Source organism: Paroedura picta, chromosome 18 (assembly GCF_049243985.1).
Source record: "Paroedura picta isolate Pp20150507F chromosome 18, Ppicta_v3.0, whole genome shotgun sequence".
Lineage (NCBI taxonomy): Eukaryota > Metazoa > Chordata > Lepidosauria > Squamata > Gekkonidae > Paroedura > Paroedura picta.
This window is the reverse complement of record NC_135386.1, coordinates 2,381,239-2,400,720: the sequence shown is the minus strand read 5'-3', so window position 1 is coordinate 2,400,720 and position 19,482 is coordinate 2,381,239. Positions and strand designations below refer to the sequence as shown.

Below are 19,482 nucleotides of genomic sequence, written 5' to 3'. Positions count from 1 at the left end.
TCCAGTAAAACCAGTTTGAACAAAGACTCTGATTGCCCGGAAATAACAATCCGTGTAACCACAGGCAACGCTCTCTCTGCAATGCCACCTCTGAGGCACGAGGCAAAAAACATATCGCCGTGCACCACCCAAACCAAGCCAGACGCTGAAGTCACTGACTGGGTTATGCCAGGCTGATTATCGGGCCCAAATACATTCAGCTTTCTCAGAGGGCACAGTCTTGTCCTGCCAGTGTGGGGACCAGAAGGCTGGCTCCAACGGACTCTGATTCCAGCGAGCAACCATTTTGCCCTTTTAGATCTGTAACAAAGAAGTTGTGCAGGCAAGGGAGGAATCAGTTCACAGGGCATGCCCAAATGGCAGGGTTCTCTGACCTTGGGCCCACTGCCTTCTGTCTGCCTGACCTACCAAGGAGCCAGCCATGTGTCATGGTTCAGAGGGGCAGATTCTAATCCGACTAGCCAGATTTGATTTGCCGCTCTTCCACGTGCAGCCAGCTGGGTGACCTTGGGCCAGTCACTGTCCTGTTGGAGCAGTTCTTGCAGAGCAGTTCTCCCAGAGCTTGCTCAGCCCCGCCGACCTCACAGGGTGAGTGTTGTGCGGAGAGGAAGGGAAAGGATTCACAAGCCGCTTTGGGACTCCTTCAGGCAGTGAAAAGCGGGGCATGAAAACCAATTCTGCCTCCCAGGGCTGCTGCGAAGGCAGAAGCAGAGTAAGTGGGAAACTGGGCAGCCACTCCTCTGATCCAAAAACACGGTAGCCCCAAACTGGCCTACCCCGCAGGGCTGTTGAGAAGAGGTCAACCTTCAAGGGCAAAGGGAGGGGCGGGGCAAGGTCGCGCGGGGGAGGAGCGAGGGAGGGAGGAAGGGGTCGCGTGCGCGCCTCCTCCGCAGACAGTCTCGCGAGACTTCCGGCGGGAGCCGAGCCGGCGCGCGCGACCCCAACTCCCCCCCCCAAAAAAAAATGTCGCCAAGGTCACCCCCGGCCGCCCCCCCGGCCTCACCTGAGGCGCCCACCGCGGAGCGGCCATGGCGACGGCGCGGCTCCTTCCCCGGCTGCGGACGGCGCGAAAGGCAAGGCCGGACCAGGCCGCGCGGCCTCCTCGTCTCCCCTCAGGCCGGCTCGGCTCCCGATTGGTGGAGACCTCGCCGAGGCCACGCCCCTGCGCCTTGCCCGCGCCGCCTCCGCAGCCCTGGGCCGCGCCTGCGCAACGCGAGGCAGGGTGGGACGCGCAAGAGAATGCCCGGCGGGGCGAGGCCACCAGTGCGCAGGCGCGGCGAGTGGGACGCGCTTAAAGGGATTCTTGCAGCAAAGGGGAGAGCGCTCCTTTTAAGGTTGCCACCTCCGGCCTGGGAAATTCCTGGAGATTTTTTTCGGAGGGGGGAGGGGAAGGACTTAGTGCCATAAAGCCCGCCTTCCGATGCTTTCGCCACCGACGGGAGGGTTTTACACGAGAGGGGGGAAAAAACAGCACCATGATGAGAATGTACTCAATACAGATATATAACCTGATGAATAAATAAAATAAACTATACTAACGAGATTCAAAAATGAAATAAAAGCAGAATTGCAGTGTTGTTATTCCAGATCTCCAGCCACCGCCTGGAGGTTGGCAATCAGCCCTTTTCAGGCACGAATGAAACGATAAATCTTGGCCCTTCATCCATCCACTGCATGCATACCCTGTATTGCGTATAAGGTTGCCATCTCTGGGCTAGGAAATAGCTGGACACTTTGGGGGTGGAGCTGGGAGGGGATGGGATTTGGGGCGAGGGGGGACCTCAGGCCCCTTCCACCTCTATGACTCTATGTGGGAAGTGAGTGCCCTGCATTAGTGCAGGGGGTTGGACTAGATGACCCATGGGGTCCCTTCCAACTCTGTTATTGTATGATTCTATGCTCTGCCTGCCTGCTATTCTCGGTGCTCGTTTTGGGTGTCAAGCCCACGGGGACAAGTGAAAGTGGCTTTGGGTTTCAGGTCTGTGACCGGCTGGGCCCGGTTGCTTCACAGCTTAGCAAATTAGCGGCGCTTCTAGCCCCTTTAATGGATTGGCTGGCAGCGATGGGTGTCCGGGGTGGCCTTTGCACGCACCCAGAGGGACCTTGGGCCGCTCTAGTCTTAGGTCCTGCTAATGAGCTGCTTCATGAATTAGTTAGCCGGCATCTCCGAGCTGTGCCTTCCGCAGCCCAAGGCAAGTCATTCGCATTGACTCAAAAGAAAGAGCTGTGTTCCACCCCAGAGTTGGCATCCCTAGGAGACTATACTTTTCAAGGGGGCCTTTTTGAGAGCCAGTGGTGGTTAAAGAGCGGTGGACCCCAATCTGGAGAACTGAGTTGGATTCCCCCACTCCTCCACATGCAGCCCGCTTGTCCGGTCACAGTTCTCTCAGAGCTCTTCCCATAGAGCAGTTCTCTCAGGGCTCTCTCGATCACATCTACCTCACAGGGTGTCTGTCGTGGAGAAAAGAAGGGAAAGGCATTTATAAACCAAAATCCTTCTAATTTCAGCTTAGTGGACTGAGCCTCCTTTGGGTACTGAAAAGTGGGGTATACAAACCAACTCTTCTTCTTCTTCTAGTTAGAATGCTAGAAGGTAAGAATCCAAAGTTCGAATCCCCACTTTGCCATGGAATCTCGCTGAGGGATTTGGGGGAAGTCTCTCTCTCTCTCTCTCTCCGCCTAACCCACCTCCCAGGGTCATGGTGAGGATATAAAGGAGGTAATGAAGGTGCCTCTACAGCAGGGGTTATCAACTTGTGGTCCTCCAGATGTCCATGGACTACAATTCCCATGAGAATCTCATGGGAATTGTAGTCCATGGACATCTGGAGGACCACAGGTTGACTACCCCTGCTCTACAGGACAGGGACGGGACATTTTCCTCCAAGTGAGTCAGTATGGGACTGAAGTCCATAAAAAACTGGTTTTGCAAAACGGGGAGGAAAAAAGAGAGAGAGAGAGGGACGGTCACCACTGCCCCCTAGTGGCCCAATCCCTTTCTGGTCTGAGGTAGGGACAGAAAAAGAGGAGGGTTATAGATTTCTCTGCCTGCCTTGGAGATCGGAGGCAGAAGCGATGGTTTCTCCAGACCCCGGACGCTCCCCGTCCATCCCCCGCCTTCCGGGATCCTTTCTGCAGGAGCCGAGGACGCACACCTGCCCCCTTTCTGGGTGACACCTGTGCGGGGATTGTCAAACCCTCCGGCTCCCGGGCCCCGCCAGCGCTCTCCGGAGACAGAAAAGCCGAGCGTATTCGATGCGGTCTCTGGGATTTTCTTCCGCTTGGTCAAGTTACACGCCTGCTATAAATGCCTGCCGGACAGAGACCGCCTGAATCCTGCCATGGGATGCTTTTCCACGCCGAGAGGGTTCTCTGCTCAAGATGGGGAATAAGCAGACAATATTTACCGATGATCAACTGGACGCCTACCAGGTAAGCAGCATCCTAGCCGGTGTGCTCCTGGAGGAGGGGTGGGTGGGGGGCTTCTCTGGGCGCGCCACCTTGTTTGTGCAAAGACAGCCGGAAATTTCGGAGCCCCCCTCCCCTGCCACAGAAGCAGGGGGGAAAAACACACACACAATGCCTCTTTCCCCAAGGCACCCAAGCCAACTCTGCTGCCTTGGATGCTAACAGAGCGAAGGTTTGGGGGAGAGGCTGTGACCCAGCAGAAGAGGACATGTCTTGGATGCAGAAGATCCCAAAGAAGGATCTGGCGTAGTGAGCCTTTGCAAAGACTCCCCTTTTCTTGAAATCTTGCTACCCGTTTGACAGATCGAGCCTTGGCCAGATCTGTACAAGGCAATGCCAAACGACCCAAGCTCTGTGTTTTGGGGTGCTGGGAAGGCACTGCTGATTTATGGGCTTTCAAGGCCTACCTCTGTTTCACGATCCTTCTGTCCAGGGCTGTCCCAGCTTGGCTGCCAAGAGCTGACGAGATTCGGCTCATCTCGGCAATCCCAATCAGGGTTAGGGCATGTCAAAATATTGGGGGATTCTTGCGACCGAGTCTTGCTTCTCCCGTTTACATGGTCCCAGATCTCAGGACACAACTCAGAAAGGTCTGGAGTGTCAGGAACGGCCGGAATTTGGCCTCTTTTTGACCCGAAAAAGATGAGGATGAGACTGGAGCAATTCAGATGCCTCCCGACAAAAGCAAAGCAAGAGAGGGATCTTTCCCAAAGGATCCTGCAGCCACGCCAGAGAATCTTGTGGGGATCGATGGGGTCTTTGCCAGTGAATGCGTTGGGCCGGGTGGGTCCCATCCAATCAGAATTGGAGGAGTTGCAAGTTAATCCGGAATACAAATCCCTCCAAGGGAGAAGCCGTCTCTTCTGCCCTTCCGGACCTTTTAGGCGAGTCAGCTTGGGAAGAGGGGGAGCGTTTGTGTCATGTCAGAAGGTGGGGCCGCCAGCAAAATCATGCTCCATCGCAGGCAGAAAAAATAACTCCGTTCGGCCCTGACACACCCAGACGCAGCCAGATCCACGGCCCGCTTGGCTGCAGAAATAATGTTTAGAATTGATGTCATTCGAGGTGAATAGCAGGTCCTCGATCCGTCGCCGTCACTTCAGCTGCAAAGGAAATGGGACGTACGCATCCCGGTGGGGGGACCCCAAGCTGGTTGTGGATTAGTGGCTCAGTGGGGGAGACTCTGCTTAGCCGGCAGGAGGCCCTGGGTTCAATTCCTGCCACCTCCAGCCGAAAGGGCCAGGTTGTAGGTGACGTGCGAGACCTCCAGGGGAGACCCTGGAGAGCGGCTGACAGTCTGAGCAGACAAGGCTGAGCTAGGTGGACCGATGGTTGCCCAGTTAAAATTCCTTCATATCTTCCATTAGTCCTTTTAATGGCCAGCTTGGCGTACGGTTAAGCAGTGGCCTCTCATCGGGAAAGCCGGGTTTGATTCCCAGCTTCTCCGCATGCAGCTCCCTGGGTGTTCTTGGGCCTGTCGAAGCCCTGTTAGAGCTGCTCTCACAGAGCAGTTCTCACAGAGCTCTCTCAGCCTCACCTACCTCACAGGGTGCCTGTTTCAGGGAGAGGAAAGGAAGGTGATCGTAAGCCGCTTTGAGACTCTTTCAGGTAGTGAAAAGCGGAGCATGAAAAACAGTTCTTCTGATGTAAGTGACTAACAAGACTAACAATGACTAACAAGAACAATGACATTGCAAGAAAGGAAGAAAGTTTGCATCCAGGGGCACCTTTACGACCAACAAAATCTTATTCAAAGGGTAAGCTGTCATGTGCACAGCACGTTTCCTCAAAAACGGGAATTGTACACATACTGGCAGAGGGTGGGCCATAAATGGAGGTGTTTGACAGAATCAAGGGCTTTACAGGAATAACAAGTTGATAAGGTTCCCATTTGGGAGAAGGGGTCTGAGATCCTCCTACCATACCACAGAGCTCCAACCACCGCTAGAATTGCCCTTTAAAGTTAAAACAAACAAAAAAATCTGCCATCGGAGATCTGCTTGTGGATCTCCCGTGCTTCACGGGCAGTTGAATCCTTTGACACACGTGGCCGGACTTCCACTTTGGCCTTCCGCTCGGGCGTTCCGTCTGTCTCCTGTCGAACGGACTGGAGGAGAGGAGCCAGCCGGATATAAGGCCAGCAGGGGGAGCTGGGCCGTGCAGGGAAATGAAAACCTATGCGGCCCAAGGATAGAGGTGGCCAAGGGGGTCAGGACCACGGCCTGTTCCAAGGGTGGCCCTCCAGGAACTGGAGCGAGCACAGGAGTGGTCCGACATTACAGCCCGCCGAAAACTCGAAATGCTGCTGCTCCATGGCTTTCAGAAGCAGCTTCTTAATGACAAGGGGTTCCACCCCCGCCATTGTGGGGGATCCTCGAGCAGGCTGATGACCATCCCGAGAGGAACGTTCAAATCGCAACGATTGACCAAGGACAGCAAGAACAGCCAGCCGGAAAAGAGACATTCTGTTCCATCTCGCCCGGAGAATCCTCAACCTTGCGGTTCAAATATGATCAGTTCCTGAATCATGGAGAGAGCCGGGCGAGTCTCCCTGGGGAGGACGACGGTGTCCAAGGAGACCCAAGCGGGTGGCCGCGTTGGTCTGAAGTAGCACGGCAAAAACAGAGTCCCGTAGCACCTTTAAGACCAGTCAAGATTCGACTTGAAAGCTCCCGCCATGAATAAAGCTTTGTTGGTCTTAAAGGTGCCAATGGACTCTGGTTTTTGGGGTTCTCCTTGCAACGTAGACTCTGCTAGTTCTGAGGGTCCCTCCTCCGGAAAAATATACATCAGCCCTGCTTTGGGGGGGGCGGATCGACTCTTCCCACCCCCTTAATTCTGCCATGTTCATTAATGACATTCCTTGCCCTCGGGCAGTTTTCCGTCTCAATGCAATGGCTCTGTGCAGCTTGGATGATTCATCTCCATCGCTCCCAGCTCCAAACATTTTAATTCAATCGGGATTCAAGTGCCTGTGCTCTGGCCAATGAGGGGGGGGAGCCAGTAAAATTGGCTTCGGGTTTGCCTGGCTGTACAGGCTGCCCGTTTTGGCTAAGGGGGTCGCCGTTTCGGAGATTCGGATCCTGTTTATTGCACGGTGCCATCCTAAGCAGGCCTGCTCAGAAGTAAGCCTCATTGGGTCCAGTCCGGTTGGTTTCCAGGGGCTGATTCCCACGACAAAACCAATCGGTGCTGCTAGCCAGGGGTGAGATGTAGTTAATTTCGGCCTGGGACTTGTTCTCTCCCCGCTTGAGGGGGCAATATAGGTTCTAAATTGGCTTTCTGCTGATTCCACAAAACAGGACCCTGAATGTTGGGATTCTGGACCGGAGAGCTGGCGTGCTGTAGTGCTGAAGAGCCAGCAATCTCTAATCTGGAGAACCAGGTTTGATTCCCGGCTCTTCCTCCGCGTTCAGCCAGCTAGGTCACCTGTGGCCAGTCACTGTTCTCGCAGAGCTGGTCTCGCAGAGTGGTTCTTTCAGGGCTCTCTGAGCCCCAAAATTGGTGATTGCAAGCCGCTTTCAGACTCCTTCGGCTGGTGAAAAGCGGGGTGCAAAAAGCACCTCCTCCTCCTCTCCCCTTTTTTGAAAGGGGATCCATCCAGGGAAGGATTCTTGACAGGGATTGGACGTGATAGCTAAATTGAACCTCCATATCCAAAGGCAGCACACCTGCGAATGAGGGCTTCCCAATCTGGCCATTTGAGGTTGGATATCGGCCCTGGACCCTGACTATTTGGAGCCAGCTTGGGAATTCGGGCAATGGGCTGGAGGTGCCACCACCAAATAGAGGTGGAGCCAACCCCACGCTGCCAGGAAGTGAGGCACGGGATAACTCTGCAACGCTGCAGGAAGAAGGCAGAACACGGTAACACAATGGCGATTCTTAAAAGAACTTAAAAGAGCAATCTCCACAGCCAGCTCCTGGGTGCCACGCGCTCCAGCAGGGCAGCTCTCGTGCTCCGCAGCTGGGTGACTTTGGCTAGTTGTGATTACCTTCCACGCGGAGGCCTGTTGTCGATGCTCCCGTTAAGTAACGGCTTGGCTCTTTTTCCGAGCCTCTCCGATTACCAGGCGGATCGCCGGCCACAAAGGGATCCGGCTCCCTTGCCGGCAAACTGCGCACCTCGGAGCGATAGCTTTGGAGCCGGGCATTGACGCTGCAGGGGAAGGAGGCAGGGCCCTCTGGCTCCTGTTTCCGTTCGTGCCGTCTTCAGCCCCTCGCTTTGTGGCTCGGTAACTTTATTCGGCCACACAATATGCCCAAAGAGGAGAGCCCCCCTCCGCCCCTCGCTCCCTCAGCAAGGCGGTAAGAGCACTTAATAATTGATGCCCAAGTTAGAATCCTGATAAGGGCGTCTGGAAACCCAAACCGGTCCAGTCTGATTCCCGGGGGGGGGGGTCGGTTGTTTTAGAATTTAGACCGTCAACCGTCACGGAGCGTGATGTAGAGCAGGGGTAGTCAACCTGTGGTCCTCCAGATGTCCATGGACGACAGTTCCCATGAGCCCCTGCCAGCAAATGTAGAGGTTAAAGAGCAGTGGACTCCAATCGGAAGAACTGGGTTCAATTCCCCACCTCTCCTCCACGTGTGGGTGACCTTGGGCCAAGCCCAGTTCCCTTAGAGCTGTTCTCATAAAGCAGTTCTCACAGAGCTCTCACCTACCTCCCAGGGTGTCTGTTGTGGGGTGGGGAATGGAAAGGAGTTTGGAAGCTGCTTTGGGAATAACTTTGGGTTGTGAAAAGCGGGGTATACATAGCCAGCTCTTCTGCTTTTTGTCAAACTAGGGCATGGTTTACTTTTGATTTTCGCCATAGTCAAGTTGGGAGGGCTTCACGTTGCATGCTGTTGTGAGCGCTCCACACCTTCCTTTCTTCAACCATTTTTCTTGGGTGTCTTCTTGTGTTCTTCATTCTCATAGCACAACCTGGGGGAGTCAGCACGGACATACTCACAGGAGCAGGAAGAAGGTAGTCCTCTGGCCAGCTCTCCCAATGTTCAAAGCTTTTTCATTGTCTTCTCTCTCTTGTACTGTTGCAGGACTGCACCTTCTTCACAAGAAAGGAGATCCTTCGGTAAGCAGATCCCCGTCTGTTCTGCTCTGATAATTTGGAGAGGATGAGCTAAGGATGACTCAATTGTCAGGGGTGGGGGAGGCGGCCGGGACGTCAAATCCGTATGAGGGCCAAGCTGATCCGGCTGTAGCCAAAGGAGTTTGGTCTGTTCCCCTCGGACCACGATGCCTGCGGGTGTTTGTGGTTGACATCATTGTTCTTGTCACCGCGGCCTAGGTCTGGGCCAATCGCCCCCTGCGATGTTGCTCGTTCTTGGCTGCCAGGTAAGTTCAAAGGTCAGTTGACCCCTGGAACATATTCTCAATCCCAGGGACTCAAAAAGCGCAAACTCTTCTGGAGGGCATTCCCGCCCTCCGGTGAGAGGAAGAGGCTAGCAAAATGAATATTTCAGCAACAGGGGAACTCTAAGAATTCCCCTGGACTGGGAAGAGGCCATAGAGGCTGTCTAATCCAACCCCCCGCTCCATGTAGAACCAGCCTAAAGCATACAAGATACGTATCTGCCCAGTTACTGCTTGAAGACTGCCTGTCAGGGGACCTGCTAATCTGTGGGTTTGCCATAAGTCCACTGCAGTGTGCAAGATTCCTGGCTGTCACTGTAGGAAAACAGGATCCAGGGCTAGAAGGACGGTCAGTCTGATCTGCACGGCTGTCCAGATGTCCTTCCGTGTCTAGCGTAGACCCGCTGGAGAATTCTACGTTTCCTTGTTCTTCTTTTACAATTGCTTCCATGTTCAGTGATCCTTGGAAGTGAAATAATATATATTTTTAAATGAACGGCAGTCCCCTTGTCCCGCCGAGGTGACAGGGTTCTCGGTTCTGTTGGAGAGCAGAGAAGAACAGACCGGCCGAGTTTGAGAAGGAGTTTGATCGGCTGGCTTTGCCGGATGGTGCCTGATTTATTCCGGGGATCTCTGCCTGTGCTGGGTCTCGCCCAGAGATTGATTCGGAAGGCAAATATCAGGAGGGAAAGATACGGCATGATCTAATAGCGCGTCAGCCCTGAGCAAGGGGGCACGGATAATAGAGGGAGATGAAAAACAGACGCTCCCGCTTGGCAGGCAGCAATTTGCGTGGTGAGGCTGGAGGGGCGCGTGCAGACGTTGGCCTGCAGGAAACTCAGAAACTTAGATTTGATTTTTGTAAGGGGTCTTATTCCTGTTCTCACTGCCGATAGGACTTGACATAGACAGTCAGTAAGATTAGGAATTTGCTGCCAGAGGATGCCGTGGTGGCCACGGGAGTAAACAGCTTGGGATGAGATTCATTCATGGGGCTCTCAGTGTCTATGAGCCATAGTGGCTGATGGGAACCTCCGCATTCAGAGGCATTAAAGCCTCTGAGTCCCAGAGCCAGGAGACGACATCAGGGAATGGCCCCAGCCTCTCTGCCCTGCTGCTGGCCCTGCAGAGGAACTGGCTGGCCCCTGGGTGAGGCAGGAGGCTGGACTAGGTGGACCCTCCCTGGCCTGACCCAGCAGGGCTCTTCTGAGGGTCTTCTCACAGCTTCACTTCTGGGAGAGTGGTCATGACATGCAGCATCCTTATAAAACACAATATCCTAAACTCCTTGGCAAAAGGGTGGGGGAAAACTGTACTCCCTAGAACCGATTGTGCACGTCCGTGGCAAGGCACCTTTGACACCCCATGCAAGCGCATGCCCTCCCTCCCCAACAAATGCCCTGCAATCTCTCCTCCCCACGCCGGTATCGACTGGTGCTAATGTGGAGACGGCGGAAGAGTTAATGGCATGTTTTGGGCCTCTCACGGTCTGATGGGCACTCCGGCCTCCTAATCAATGAGCCATTACCCGCTTTTATCTTCCCGTTTCCAGCCGGTCCGCTTTGCGGGGAGTTTTTAATGCCAAGGCTGTGCGGCTGGCAGCCCGCTGGGAGATTAATGAGGAGGCTCAGGAAGGATTTGTCCTCTCTTTGCACGTGCTGCCTAGGTAGGGCTGGTGGCCAGTCAGGGGTTAGAAAAAAACCCTGATTGTGCCACTGGATGTAAATTGAGTTTAAATACTCCAAGAGTTGTGCAGCAGCTGGCTTTGTATAGAAAGAGGAGAAAGAGAGAGAGAGTCCTGTCTGAATGTCCCGTTCTTCCGTTTTGGAGACAAGCAGGGAGGGAGCGAGATTTGAAAAACATCAAGAAGGTGCTATTCTAACTATGCCAAATTCACTTCTCCTCCGATGCCCCCTGCAGGTTATTCTTCACGTGTCTTGGAACCATGCACATGACAGGCCTTGCGTTTTCCAACACACGGAGTAGCACAAAGCAGGTGCTCTTCCCTTTCGGAGCTTGCCTTGTCCCGCAGGGTTGTCGTGGTTGCTTGCTTCTAACGCTTCAGAGCGGCAGAAACTCTCCTTACTGGGAAAAATGGAACTCGTTGCTGACAGATCCTCTCTTTGGTCTGAGGGTCTGTTTGCTTCCACGCTGCCTCCCCCAACGTGGCTTCTCTTCTGCTCTTCTGTTCTCAGGTTGCACGGACGATACCACGAACTCGCCCCAAACATGGTGCCCATGGACTATAAGAGAGATCCAGGCGTGACCCTCCCTATGCAGCTCATAGTAAACATGCCGGAGCTGAAGGTATCTCTTTCGGTTATCACCACAACGTAGCCCTGGGAAGAGAATCTTAACATTAAATGAGGGCAGCGAAGGTTTATGGCGTCTCCATAAAGCTTCCCGAGCGTTGTAACAGGGACGATTACCCTTTGGCCATGAGCACAATTCCTTGTGTTAAAATGCACTGTCGGATTTTTAATTAAGGCACCCCCCTTTTAACTTGTAACCAACCGGGGAGACTAATTGAGAATGGCAGCACTGCTCTTTGTAACCTGCCGTTTCAATTTCCTCGGCCCTTTTTGAAAGCCTGACGGCTTTTGGAATTCTTGAGAGGGCAGAAAGTGGAGTCCCCCACAACATGGCGGCCAGGGGAGGCGGAGCCAGCTACGAGATTGGTCTTCAGCGATCGGCTTTGTGGGGCAATTGCCCACTTTCTAAGCACGCGTGGGGTCGATGGGGGCCAATATCTTACGCTGCGTTTCTTGCTTTAGCATTTCTTGTTCCTTTTCTGGTGCTTTATCGACCTGGCTCGGTTCGTTGCAAGCCGGTCGCCTCCGACGACGTACGCAGAAGAAGCAGGCAAAAATCCTTAAAATAGAGAAAGGTGAAATAAATGGCATCAAAAGAAATCCCCGGCCAATGCTGGTCCCTCCTTTGCAGCTAGGCATGCGTTGACCTGCTCCCAACCCCGAGGATTACTTTACATCATAGCTATAGCCTTGTAACTTCAGATAGTCGCGGGGCGAGAGGACGGTTCAGGCTAAAATTCCTGGGTTGCGTCTCCAGATCAAATGGACAGCAGAGGGGGTAACGTTCGACGCGTTGCCAGAAGAGCCGAGACAAAACGAGGCTGTGTCTGAGCTTGGTGTGGGACTGATCCCAACATCAGGGTTGGGATAAGCGTGATCTGTGCTGTGTCGGATTCAACAGCAGGTGAAGAATGTCCTATGGCCCATCAGCATAGCTGGATTAGGAAATTCCTGACACTTCCCCTCAAAACCATCTCCTCCTGTGTCCTGATTGGCACAATTGGAGACTTGCTGTTCCTTGGAGCCCACTTCCTCCTGACTGCAAAAGAATAATGTCAGTCAGTTAGACTGTTAGGACTCTCTCTCTCTCCTCTCTCTTTACAAAACCTTGTATGCTCAGATTGGCAGTGGCTCTCCAGGGTCTCAAGCTGAGGCCTTTCCCATCCCCTCCTGCCTGGTCCTTTCAACTGAAGATGCTGGGGATTGAACCTGGTTCTGCCCCTGATCCATAGGCCCACAGATCCTTCCCTGACCTAGATAAAATTTGTCTTGTGGGACCAAAGGCCTGACTTGCTGCAGGCAGGTTTCTATGCTCATGGATGGACAATTCCTTTTCTTTTTTCACTCCGTCCAGATTCCAGCTTAATTGGGTCAGATGAACCGGGAAGTAGGATAAAATTGCTTCGCAGGCTGGTTTGTTTCCTGTACACCCCCCCCCCCACAACCTGCCCTCTAGATCAAGTGTCCGGGAGTGAGGTGCCATCCACTTTCATTAGCCAAGGCTGCTTCTGAATTCCCCTCGTTTGCAAGCGGTAACTGGATCCAGTGGCGATACACTCTCGGCTGTAAGGGAAACCAGGAGGTCGCGAGGCCGCAGCCTAGGAAAGAAGAGAACGCTGAAGCCCCAGATATTCTGTCTCAAGGAGGGGGCCGTCTGCGCCCTGTTTGGGATTTGTGGCAGGGTCCCGCCTAAGCACCGACTCAAAGAGTCCAGAGTAGACCCTGCTAAAAGAATAAAATTCATGCCGTTTCAGTGCCTGACCGATTCCTGCATTGAGCAGCTCATCCCCCCCGTAGGCCAAGTATAGCCAAATGGAAGTGCATCAAAGTGTTCTTCTGAGCATGCAGGACTGGATTGCCACCCACAGGGCAGTGGAGAGCTGTGGCTCAGGGGCAGAGCCTCTGCTTGGCAGGCAGAAGGTCCCAGGTTCAATCCCCGGCATCTCCAGCTAAAGGACCAGGCAGGAGGGGATGGGGAAGGCCTTGATCTGGGACCCTGGCTGAGGGGCAGAGCCTCTGCTTGGCAGGCAGAAGGTCCCAGGTTCAATCCCTGGCATCTCCAGTTAAAGGACCAGGCAGGAGGGGATGGGGAAGGCCTTGATCTGGGACCCTGGCTCAGGGGCAGAGCCTCTGCTTGGCAGGCAGGAGGTCCCAGGTTCAATCCCCGGCATCTCCAGTTCAAGGACCAGGCAGGAGGGGATGGGGAAGGCCTTGATCTGGGACCCTGGCTCAGGGGCAGAGCCTCTGCTTGGCAGGCAGGAGGTCCCCAGTTCAATCCCCGGCATCTCCAGTTAAAGGACCAGGCAGGAGGGGAGGGAGAAGGCCTTGATCTGGGACCCTGGCTCAGGGGCAGAGCCTCTGCTTGGCAGGCAGGAGGTCCCAGGTTCAATCCCCGGCATCTCCAGTTAAAGGACCAGGCAGGAGGGGATGGGGAAGGCCTTGATCTGGGACCCTGGCTCAGGGGCAGAGCCTCTGCTTGGCAGGCAGAAGGTCCCAGGTTCAATCCCCGGCATCTCCACTTAAAAAGGACTAGGCAGGAGGGGAGGGGAAAGATCTCAGCCTGCGACTCTGGAAAGCTGCTGCCAGTCAGGGTAGGCAATACTCCCCTCGAAGGACCAAGTGCTTGGTTCAGTCTAAAGCAGCTTCATATCTGCAGGAGATGCCAGAAGTAGACAGAACTTCACTGCCACAAAGGGGAACTTGGTGACCCAGAACCGATAATTCCTCTAGCAAAGCTCTAACAGCAACCTTGTATAGCCGGCTTTCTAGACATACGCAGATATCTTCGGATTGCCGCTTGTGTATCTGTATAAACTCATTGTGTCATGTGTCAAGTGTCAATACATCTTGCCCGTTACACGGCAACTTTATGTCCGTCAACCGTTATTCGGCGTTTTGCGCTTTCCCCTTCTTTGCATCAACAGCAGCCGCTGAAAACAGCTCAAAGCCAAGCAAGCCGATATGTTTGAGCCAGGCCCTCTTAAAAGGCCGTTTGCTTTGTTAAGCCTGCCAGTTTGCATTTCCGCGAGGAAAATGGGCAGCCCTTTGTCGGCAAGTCGCTCACGGGACCCGCTGTCTTTCTGCAGGAGAACCCCTTCAAGGAGCGGATCGTCCAGTCCTTTTCGGAAGACGGGGAGGGAAACCTCAGCTTCAACGACTTTGTCGACATGTTCTCTGTACTCAGCGAAACGGCTCCCCGGGAGCTGAAAGCAATCTATGCCTTTAAGGTCTACGGTAAGGACGCCTGGTTAGCGTCCCCTGGGCTGCCCTGACCCTGCAGGGTGCTTTGTAGAGCACTGAAAACCCAGTCCCTGCCCTGAGGGACCTACAGGCTAGGAAGCCAAGATGGGAGGGACGAGACAGAGGTGATGGGCAATTGCCAACCTCCAGCTGGGGCCTGGAGATCTCCCAGAATTACATTAGAGATCCCTGGTCTATCTGTCGCCCTCTAACCTTCCTGTTAGGGTGGCCAGCCTCCAGGTCTGGAATTATTGATCTCCATGCGGCAGAGATCGGTTCCCCTGGAGAATATGACTGCTTGGGGGGGGGGGCTGGGGGTGCTCTCTGGCATTATGCCCTCTGGACTTCTTCCCTTCCTCAAACCCCGCTGTCCTCAGGTTCTGCCCCCCAAATGTATTTATTAGATTTGTATATCTCCATCCCTTCCCCCAATGACTGGGGAAGGCACTGGCAAACCACCCTGTATTGAGTCTGCCATGAAAACGCTGGAGGGCGTCACCCCAAGGGTCAGACATGACTCGGTGCTTGCACAGGGGAGACCTTTACCTTTACCTTTATCCCTTACGGCTCAGGGTGCTATCTCCAGAGAGGAAGTGCGTCCCTGAAAGCAGACCATTCTAAATCAGGTTGCCAACTCAGGGTTGGGAAATACCTGGAGATTTCTTTTTTGTGGGGGGGGGGGAGATATGGGGAGGGGAAGGACCTTGTGAGGGTGTCATGCTATCGAGTTCACCCTCTACAGACTAAAGGCATCATTTTGTCTCCAGGGGAGGGGATCTTTGGAGTCTGGAGTGAGTTGGGGTCTCCTGGATGATGGGGTACAGGTTCAGAGCAGTAGCCTCCGATCTGGAGAAGCGGGTTCGATCCCCAGCTCCCCACGAAGCCTGCTGGGTGACCTTGAGCCAGTCCCTGTTCTCTCCAAGCCCTCTCTTTGCTCGTGCAAAAGCCCATCTGTAAGCCGTGACTTCCAATGCCAGTGGAAGAATCGCCGTCTTTTTCTTTTCTCTTTCTCTCTCTCTCTCCCTCCCTCCCAACCCGGCCTTTGCACCGCTGAAGATTTCAACACGGACAACTTCATTTGTAAATCGGACCTGGAACAGACCCTCAACAAGCTGACGAAAGAAGAGCTGACGGAAGAGGAGGTCACGCTGGTGTGCGAAAAGGTCATCGACGAAGCGGACATGGACGCCGACGGGAAACTAGGGTTCCCCGATTTTGAGAACATGATTTCCAAAGCGCCGGATTTCCTGAGGTATGGTTCCTTCGTTTTCTCATCTACGTCCTTGACACACTAGCTTTCCACCCAGCTTCGCATCGGGGATAAGAGCGGCAGCCTCTAATCTGGAGAACCGGGTTTGATTCTCTACTCCTTTGCAAGAACACATGAGTCCAAACAGATCGTTATCTATTTTCGGAAATATTGAACTTTTAAAATCCAGAGGTATCAAAGCTGAAGATAATGACATCGCTCACTGTGGTTATCAAAGTGGCTTAAAATATCGCAACCCTGGACTGCAAGTCATTTTCATAAATTCAATCCCCGGCATCTCCAGTTAAAAAGGACCAGGCAGGAGGGGATGGGGAAGGCCTTGATCTGGGACCCTGGCTCAGGGGCAGAGCCTCTGCTTGGCAGGCAGGAGGTCCCAGGTTCAATCCCCGGCACCTCCAGTTAAAGGACCAGGCAGGAGGGGATGGGGAAGGCCTTGATCTGGGACCCTGGCTCAGGGGCAGAGCCTCTGCTTGGCAGGCAGAAGGTCCCAGGTTCAATTCCCGGCATCTCCAGTTAAAGGACCAGGCAGGAGGGGATGGGGAAGGCCTTGATCTGGGACCCTGGCTCAGGGCAGAGCCTCTGCTTGGCAGGCAGGAGGTCCCAGGTTCAATCCCCGGCATCTCCAGTTAAAGGACCAGGCAGGAGGGGATGGGGAAGGCCTTGATCTGGGACCCTGGCTCAGGGCAGAGCCTCTGCTTGGCAGGCAGGAGGTCCCAGGTTCAATCCCCGGCATCTCCAGTTAAAGGACCAGGCAGGAGGGGATGGGGAAGGCCTTGATCTGGGACCCTGGCTCAGGGGCAGAGCCTCTGCATGGCAGGCAGAAGGTCCCAGGTTCAATCCCCGGCATCTCCAGTTAAAGGACCAGGCAGGAGGGGTTGGGGAAGGCCTTGATCTGGGACCCTTGGAGAGCTGCTGCTGTTCAGAGTAGACACTGCTGACTGAGAGACCCTGTCGTTTCTTCCTTCAATCCTGGCGTTTCTGACCCAGCAATCTCCCCATCTTTTTGGGGCAAACACTGGCAGTGCTACCCTGGGCAGAGTTGTCCCTTCCCCAAACCATCGAATCCGATGGACCGAGGAGAGCGCCCCCGTCCTTCGGGCTGCTTTCTGGAGTCCGCGGCAGAAACGTGCTCTGGCGTCGGAAAGAGAATGCCATTAAAGGCATCTGATTTGCTTTCTCATTACTGAGGAGATCTGCTTTCCTTCAAAGGTTTCTAAGACGCCCGTCCCCCCCCCCCCAGCCCCTCCGCTCAAATCTCGGTCCGAGGCAGAGAAAACGATCCACGCTGGCCGGCGTCCCAGAAGTCGGAATAAGTTGTAAATGGCCGAGACAGTTGCTGGTTCAGAAAAATTTGATCCTCTTTCACCTGTTCCCTTTTCTCCCCAAATCAGAAGGGACGTTATCCTTTGGAACTGGCCTGCATTTTTAATGGGGGCCATTAGCCCTGGAACCTGGCAGCGGCTAAGTGTTCTGTTCTACAAGGCTGGTTACACTTACCCCAGGAAATTGTTTTATAAAATATTGCAGGAGCCAAAAGGGTTTTTCCCCCCTCCTCCTTCTATGCTTTCTTTCTTCCTCTCTCTCGCTCTCTCTTTGCAAGAAGAGGACAGGTTTGTACAGATGGCACAGTAACCTCGGAAGAGGACAAGAAGGAAAGGCAGGTCGGGCTACCTGGCCTGTTGGATTGGCGGGGATATTTCAGAGCGGGGCAGGAAAACCCCTGATGCAAATGCTGCCTGGCCCCTGTTCTGGGGGACGTATTCGGGGCCTGGCAATGTTGGGAAATTGGGGCTGTAGGACAGAGTTGGCCTGCTCATAGAGGGCAGCAGATGACTCTCCTGAGAAATGTCTCAAAGCAGCTTCTAGCTGCCTCTCCTTCCTCTCCCCACAACAGGCACCCTACGAGGTAAGTGAGGCTGAGAAAGTGCTAAGAGAACAGATCTGGCTTCTCATGGGCTCATCGTTTCCTCTCTCTTTTGGTTTGTTTCTTTGCAGCACTTTCCATATACGGATCTGAAAACGCCAGGAGGAGCTCTGGGGATGAATTAGAAACCTGTCCCTGCTTCTCAGAATCTCAGGCACGTGGGCTGGCCTTTGTGCTCCACGACGGGCTCGCGGGATTCTGCAACAGAGACTAAAGGAATCGCAGAATCCTGCGGAAAAGCAGCTCTGATCTCCAAGATCTTTGGGATACCTATAGTGTTTTTTGGGGGCGGGTGGGAGGGGTGCGGATATCATCACTGTCGTCCAGCGATGCTGTTATGAAGCCGTTGGGGTGTTATTTTTGTAACCAGAGGTGTCCCATGTGTCTCGTGATTTTTATATTTGTAAAGGTTTGATAATCTATTATCCCTCAAAGCAAAAAAGAGAGAGACAGAGAGAGAGAGACAGAGAGATGGCAGAAAATACGCTGACTCTCCCAGTGGTTGACTGATTGAAAACGCAAGCCGTAAAAGGAATTGCTCTCCATCGTTCCATAGTGCCGATTAAGGCAATATTTGGTTAGCTGTCAATCAATATTGTTTGCGACGGCGTTTATAGATTGGCCCTGTGTCCGAATTTGCCCCGGGCAGGGATCACGTCAGGGGCTGCAAGCAACCAAGACTGCACGGCCGTCCGGTGATACTTGAAACATTTTCCTTTTCTACATCTGTTTGCAGTTGTGATTTATTTCTCCTGCCAACAAACTGCGACGATTTGGGTCTTCGGCTGGCTGTCCGGGAGGGTCGTGTTTGTTCTTGTCTCTGGTTCCTGGGACTGATCGCAAAAAACAAAACGGAAGCTACTCAAAATACCAACCCGAGGCTATACCGGCGGAGAAATCCAAGATTCTTACGATGAAAGGGGCTTAAATTTTTCCCCTCCCCAAAAAGCCAGCTATGCAATCTCCCCCATCGAACGCATGACAACAACTCTGCTCAAAGACTGGAATTGTTGTTCCTTCCGGGAACGGCAGAAAACTGGAATTCCGTGACAATCACACCTGTACAAAAAAGCTGTTCTCAAACCGGCTGAAACGAAGGGCTCTGATACGTTTCCTTGGCTTCTGTATCCAAGTCGTCAATGATTAAAAATTTCCAGAGATTTTAGGACAGATTGTGGGTTGTGGTCCTGAGTGCGGATCAAAGTAACGGCCTCCTCCCCCCAAAAGGAGCTCTTCTCAGAGGCCCCAGGGCCCCCTGAAGCCAGCTGGCTGCTCGAGTGATGAGCCAGGCTCAAAAAGGCTCTCCAGAGGAACTGGCCGGCCCTTGTGTGATGCTGGACTAGATGGACCTTCACTGGTCTGACCCAGCAAGGCTCTCCTGTTGTTCTTAGCTGTATCATGTTTCCACCACCCACCATGTGGCTTCTGGATTAGCTATTTATCACCCTCCTTGGTTGGCCATTGATTGGCACACTTCGTGCAGCGTACCTTTCTGGCTGAGTCCCATGTATGCCTAGACATAAGCCCGGTTTGGATCTGTGGGCCTCGTTTCTTGGCTAATGCACACCCTTGCAATGAAGTCTTCCCCTCCCAGAATTTCTGAATTACGAGACCCGCAGCTGCAAAAATGAATCAGGCCGTGACGAAAAACATAAGCGACTTTTCTTGAACGGGTATTTTTTGCTTCCCGTTAATCTCCATTTAATGTCCTACAGCCGGGGTGGTGTCAGGGGAAACTGGGCAGGGCAGGACATCGGCAAGGACACGTTCCTGGCGGCTGGCAAGAGATTTATTCCGGTGACCCCTCTTCACCTCTGGGCCTGCTGAGACAGACCGTTTTGGAAGTCTTTTTATGGGTTGGGAAAGTCATTATAGGTGGCAAGGGAAGGGGGCTGGCTTCAGGCTCCGGGGC

The 19,482-nt window shown here is 53.7% G+C and overlaps 2 protein-coding genes across 8 annotated transcripts in view; one reads left to right on the top strand and one right to left on the bottom strand.

Annotated features, from left to right (window-relative positions):
- The window catches only part of IDH3A (isocitrate dehydrogenase (NAD(+)) 3 catalytic subunit alpha), a 37,213-nt gene that overhangs the window by 8,058 nt on the left and 9,673 nt on the right, over positions 1–19,482 (bottom strand). For 2 of the 6 annotated variants that reach the window (XM_077318357.1, XM_077318359.1), the window contains exon 1: positions 1,004–1,175. The exons of 3 other annotated variants lie outside the window; for them this stretch is intronic. In XM_077318357.1, coding sequence (XP_077174472.1) covers positions 1,004–1,030 — 27 coding nt within the window. In that variant the 5' untranslated portion in view covers positions 1,031–1,175. Of the gene's footprint in view, positions 1–1,003; positions 1,176–11,465; positions 11,696–19,482 lie in introns of those variants that run through there. One more of the 6 variants, XR_013227511.1, reaches the window with a different exon arrangement.
- Positions 3,010–17,872, top strand: CIB2 (calcium and integrin binding family member 2). Of its 2 annotated transcripts, XM_077318372.1 has the most exons (6): positions 3,010–3,432; positions 8,509–8,543; positions 11,020–11,131; positions 14,223–14,370; positions 15,433–15,628; positions 17,642–17,871. In XM_077318372.1, the coding sequence occupies exons 1-6, from the start codon at positions 3,382–3,384 to the stop codon at positions 17,661–17,663; spliced, it is 564 nt and encodes a 187-aa protein (XP_077174487.1). In that variant the 5' UTR covers positions 3,010–3,381; the 3' UTR covers positions 17,664–17,871. The 2 variants fall into 2 exon arrangements, with proteins under 2 accessions (XP_077174487.1, XP_077174488.1); XM_077318373.1 differs by lacking the exon at positions 8,509–8,543 and having other exon boundaries at positions 17,642–17,872.

Coding starts and splice junctions, on each gene's coding strand:
- CIB2 (XM_077318373.1), top strand. CDS start 3,308: ATGCCTGCCGGACAGAGACCGCCTGAATCCTGCCATGGGATGCTTTTC. Junction 3,433..11,019: donor ATCAACTGGACGCCTACCAG/GTAAGCAGCATC, acceptor TTCTGTTCTCAG/GTTGCACGGACGATACCACG. Junction 15,629..17,641: donor AAAGCGCCGGATTTCCTGAG/GTATGGTTCCTT, acceptor GTTTCTTTGCAG/CACTTTCCATATACGGATCT.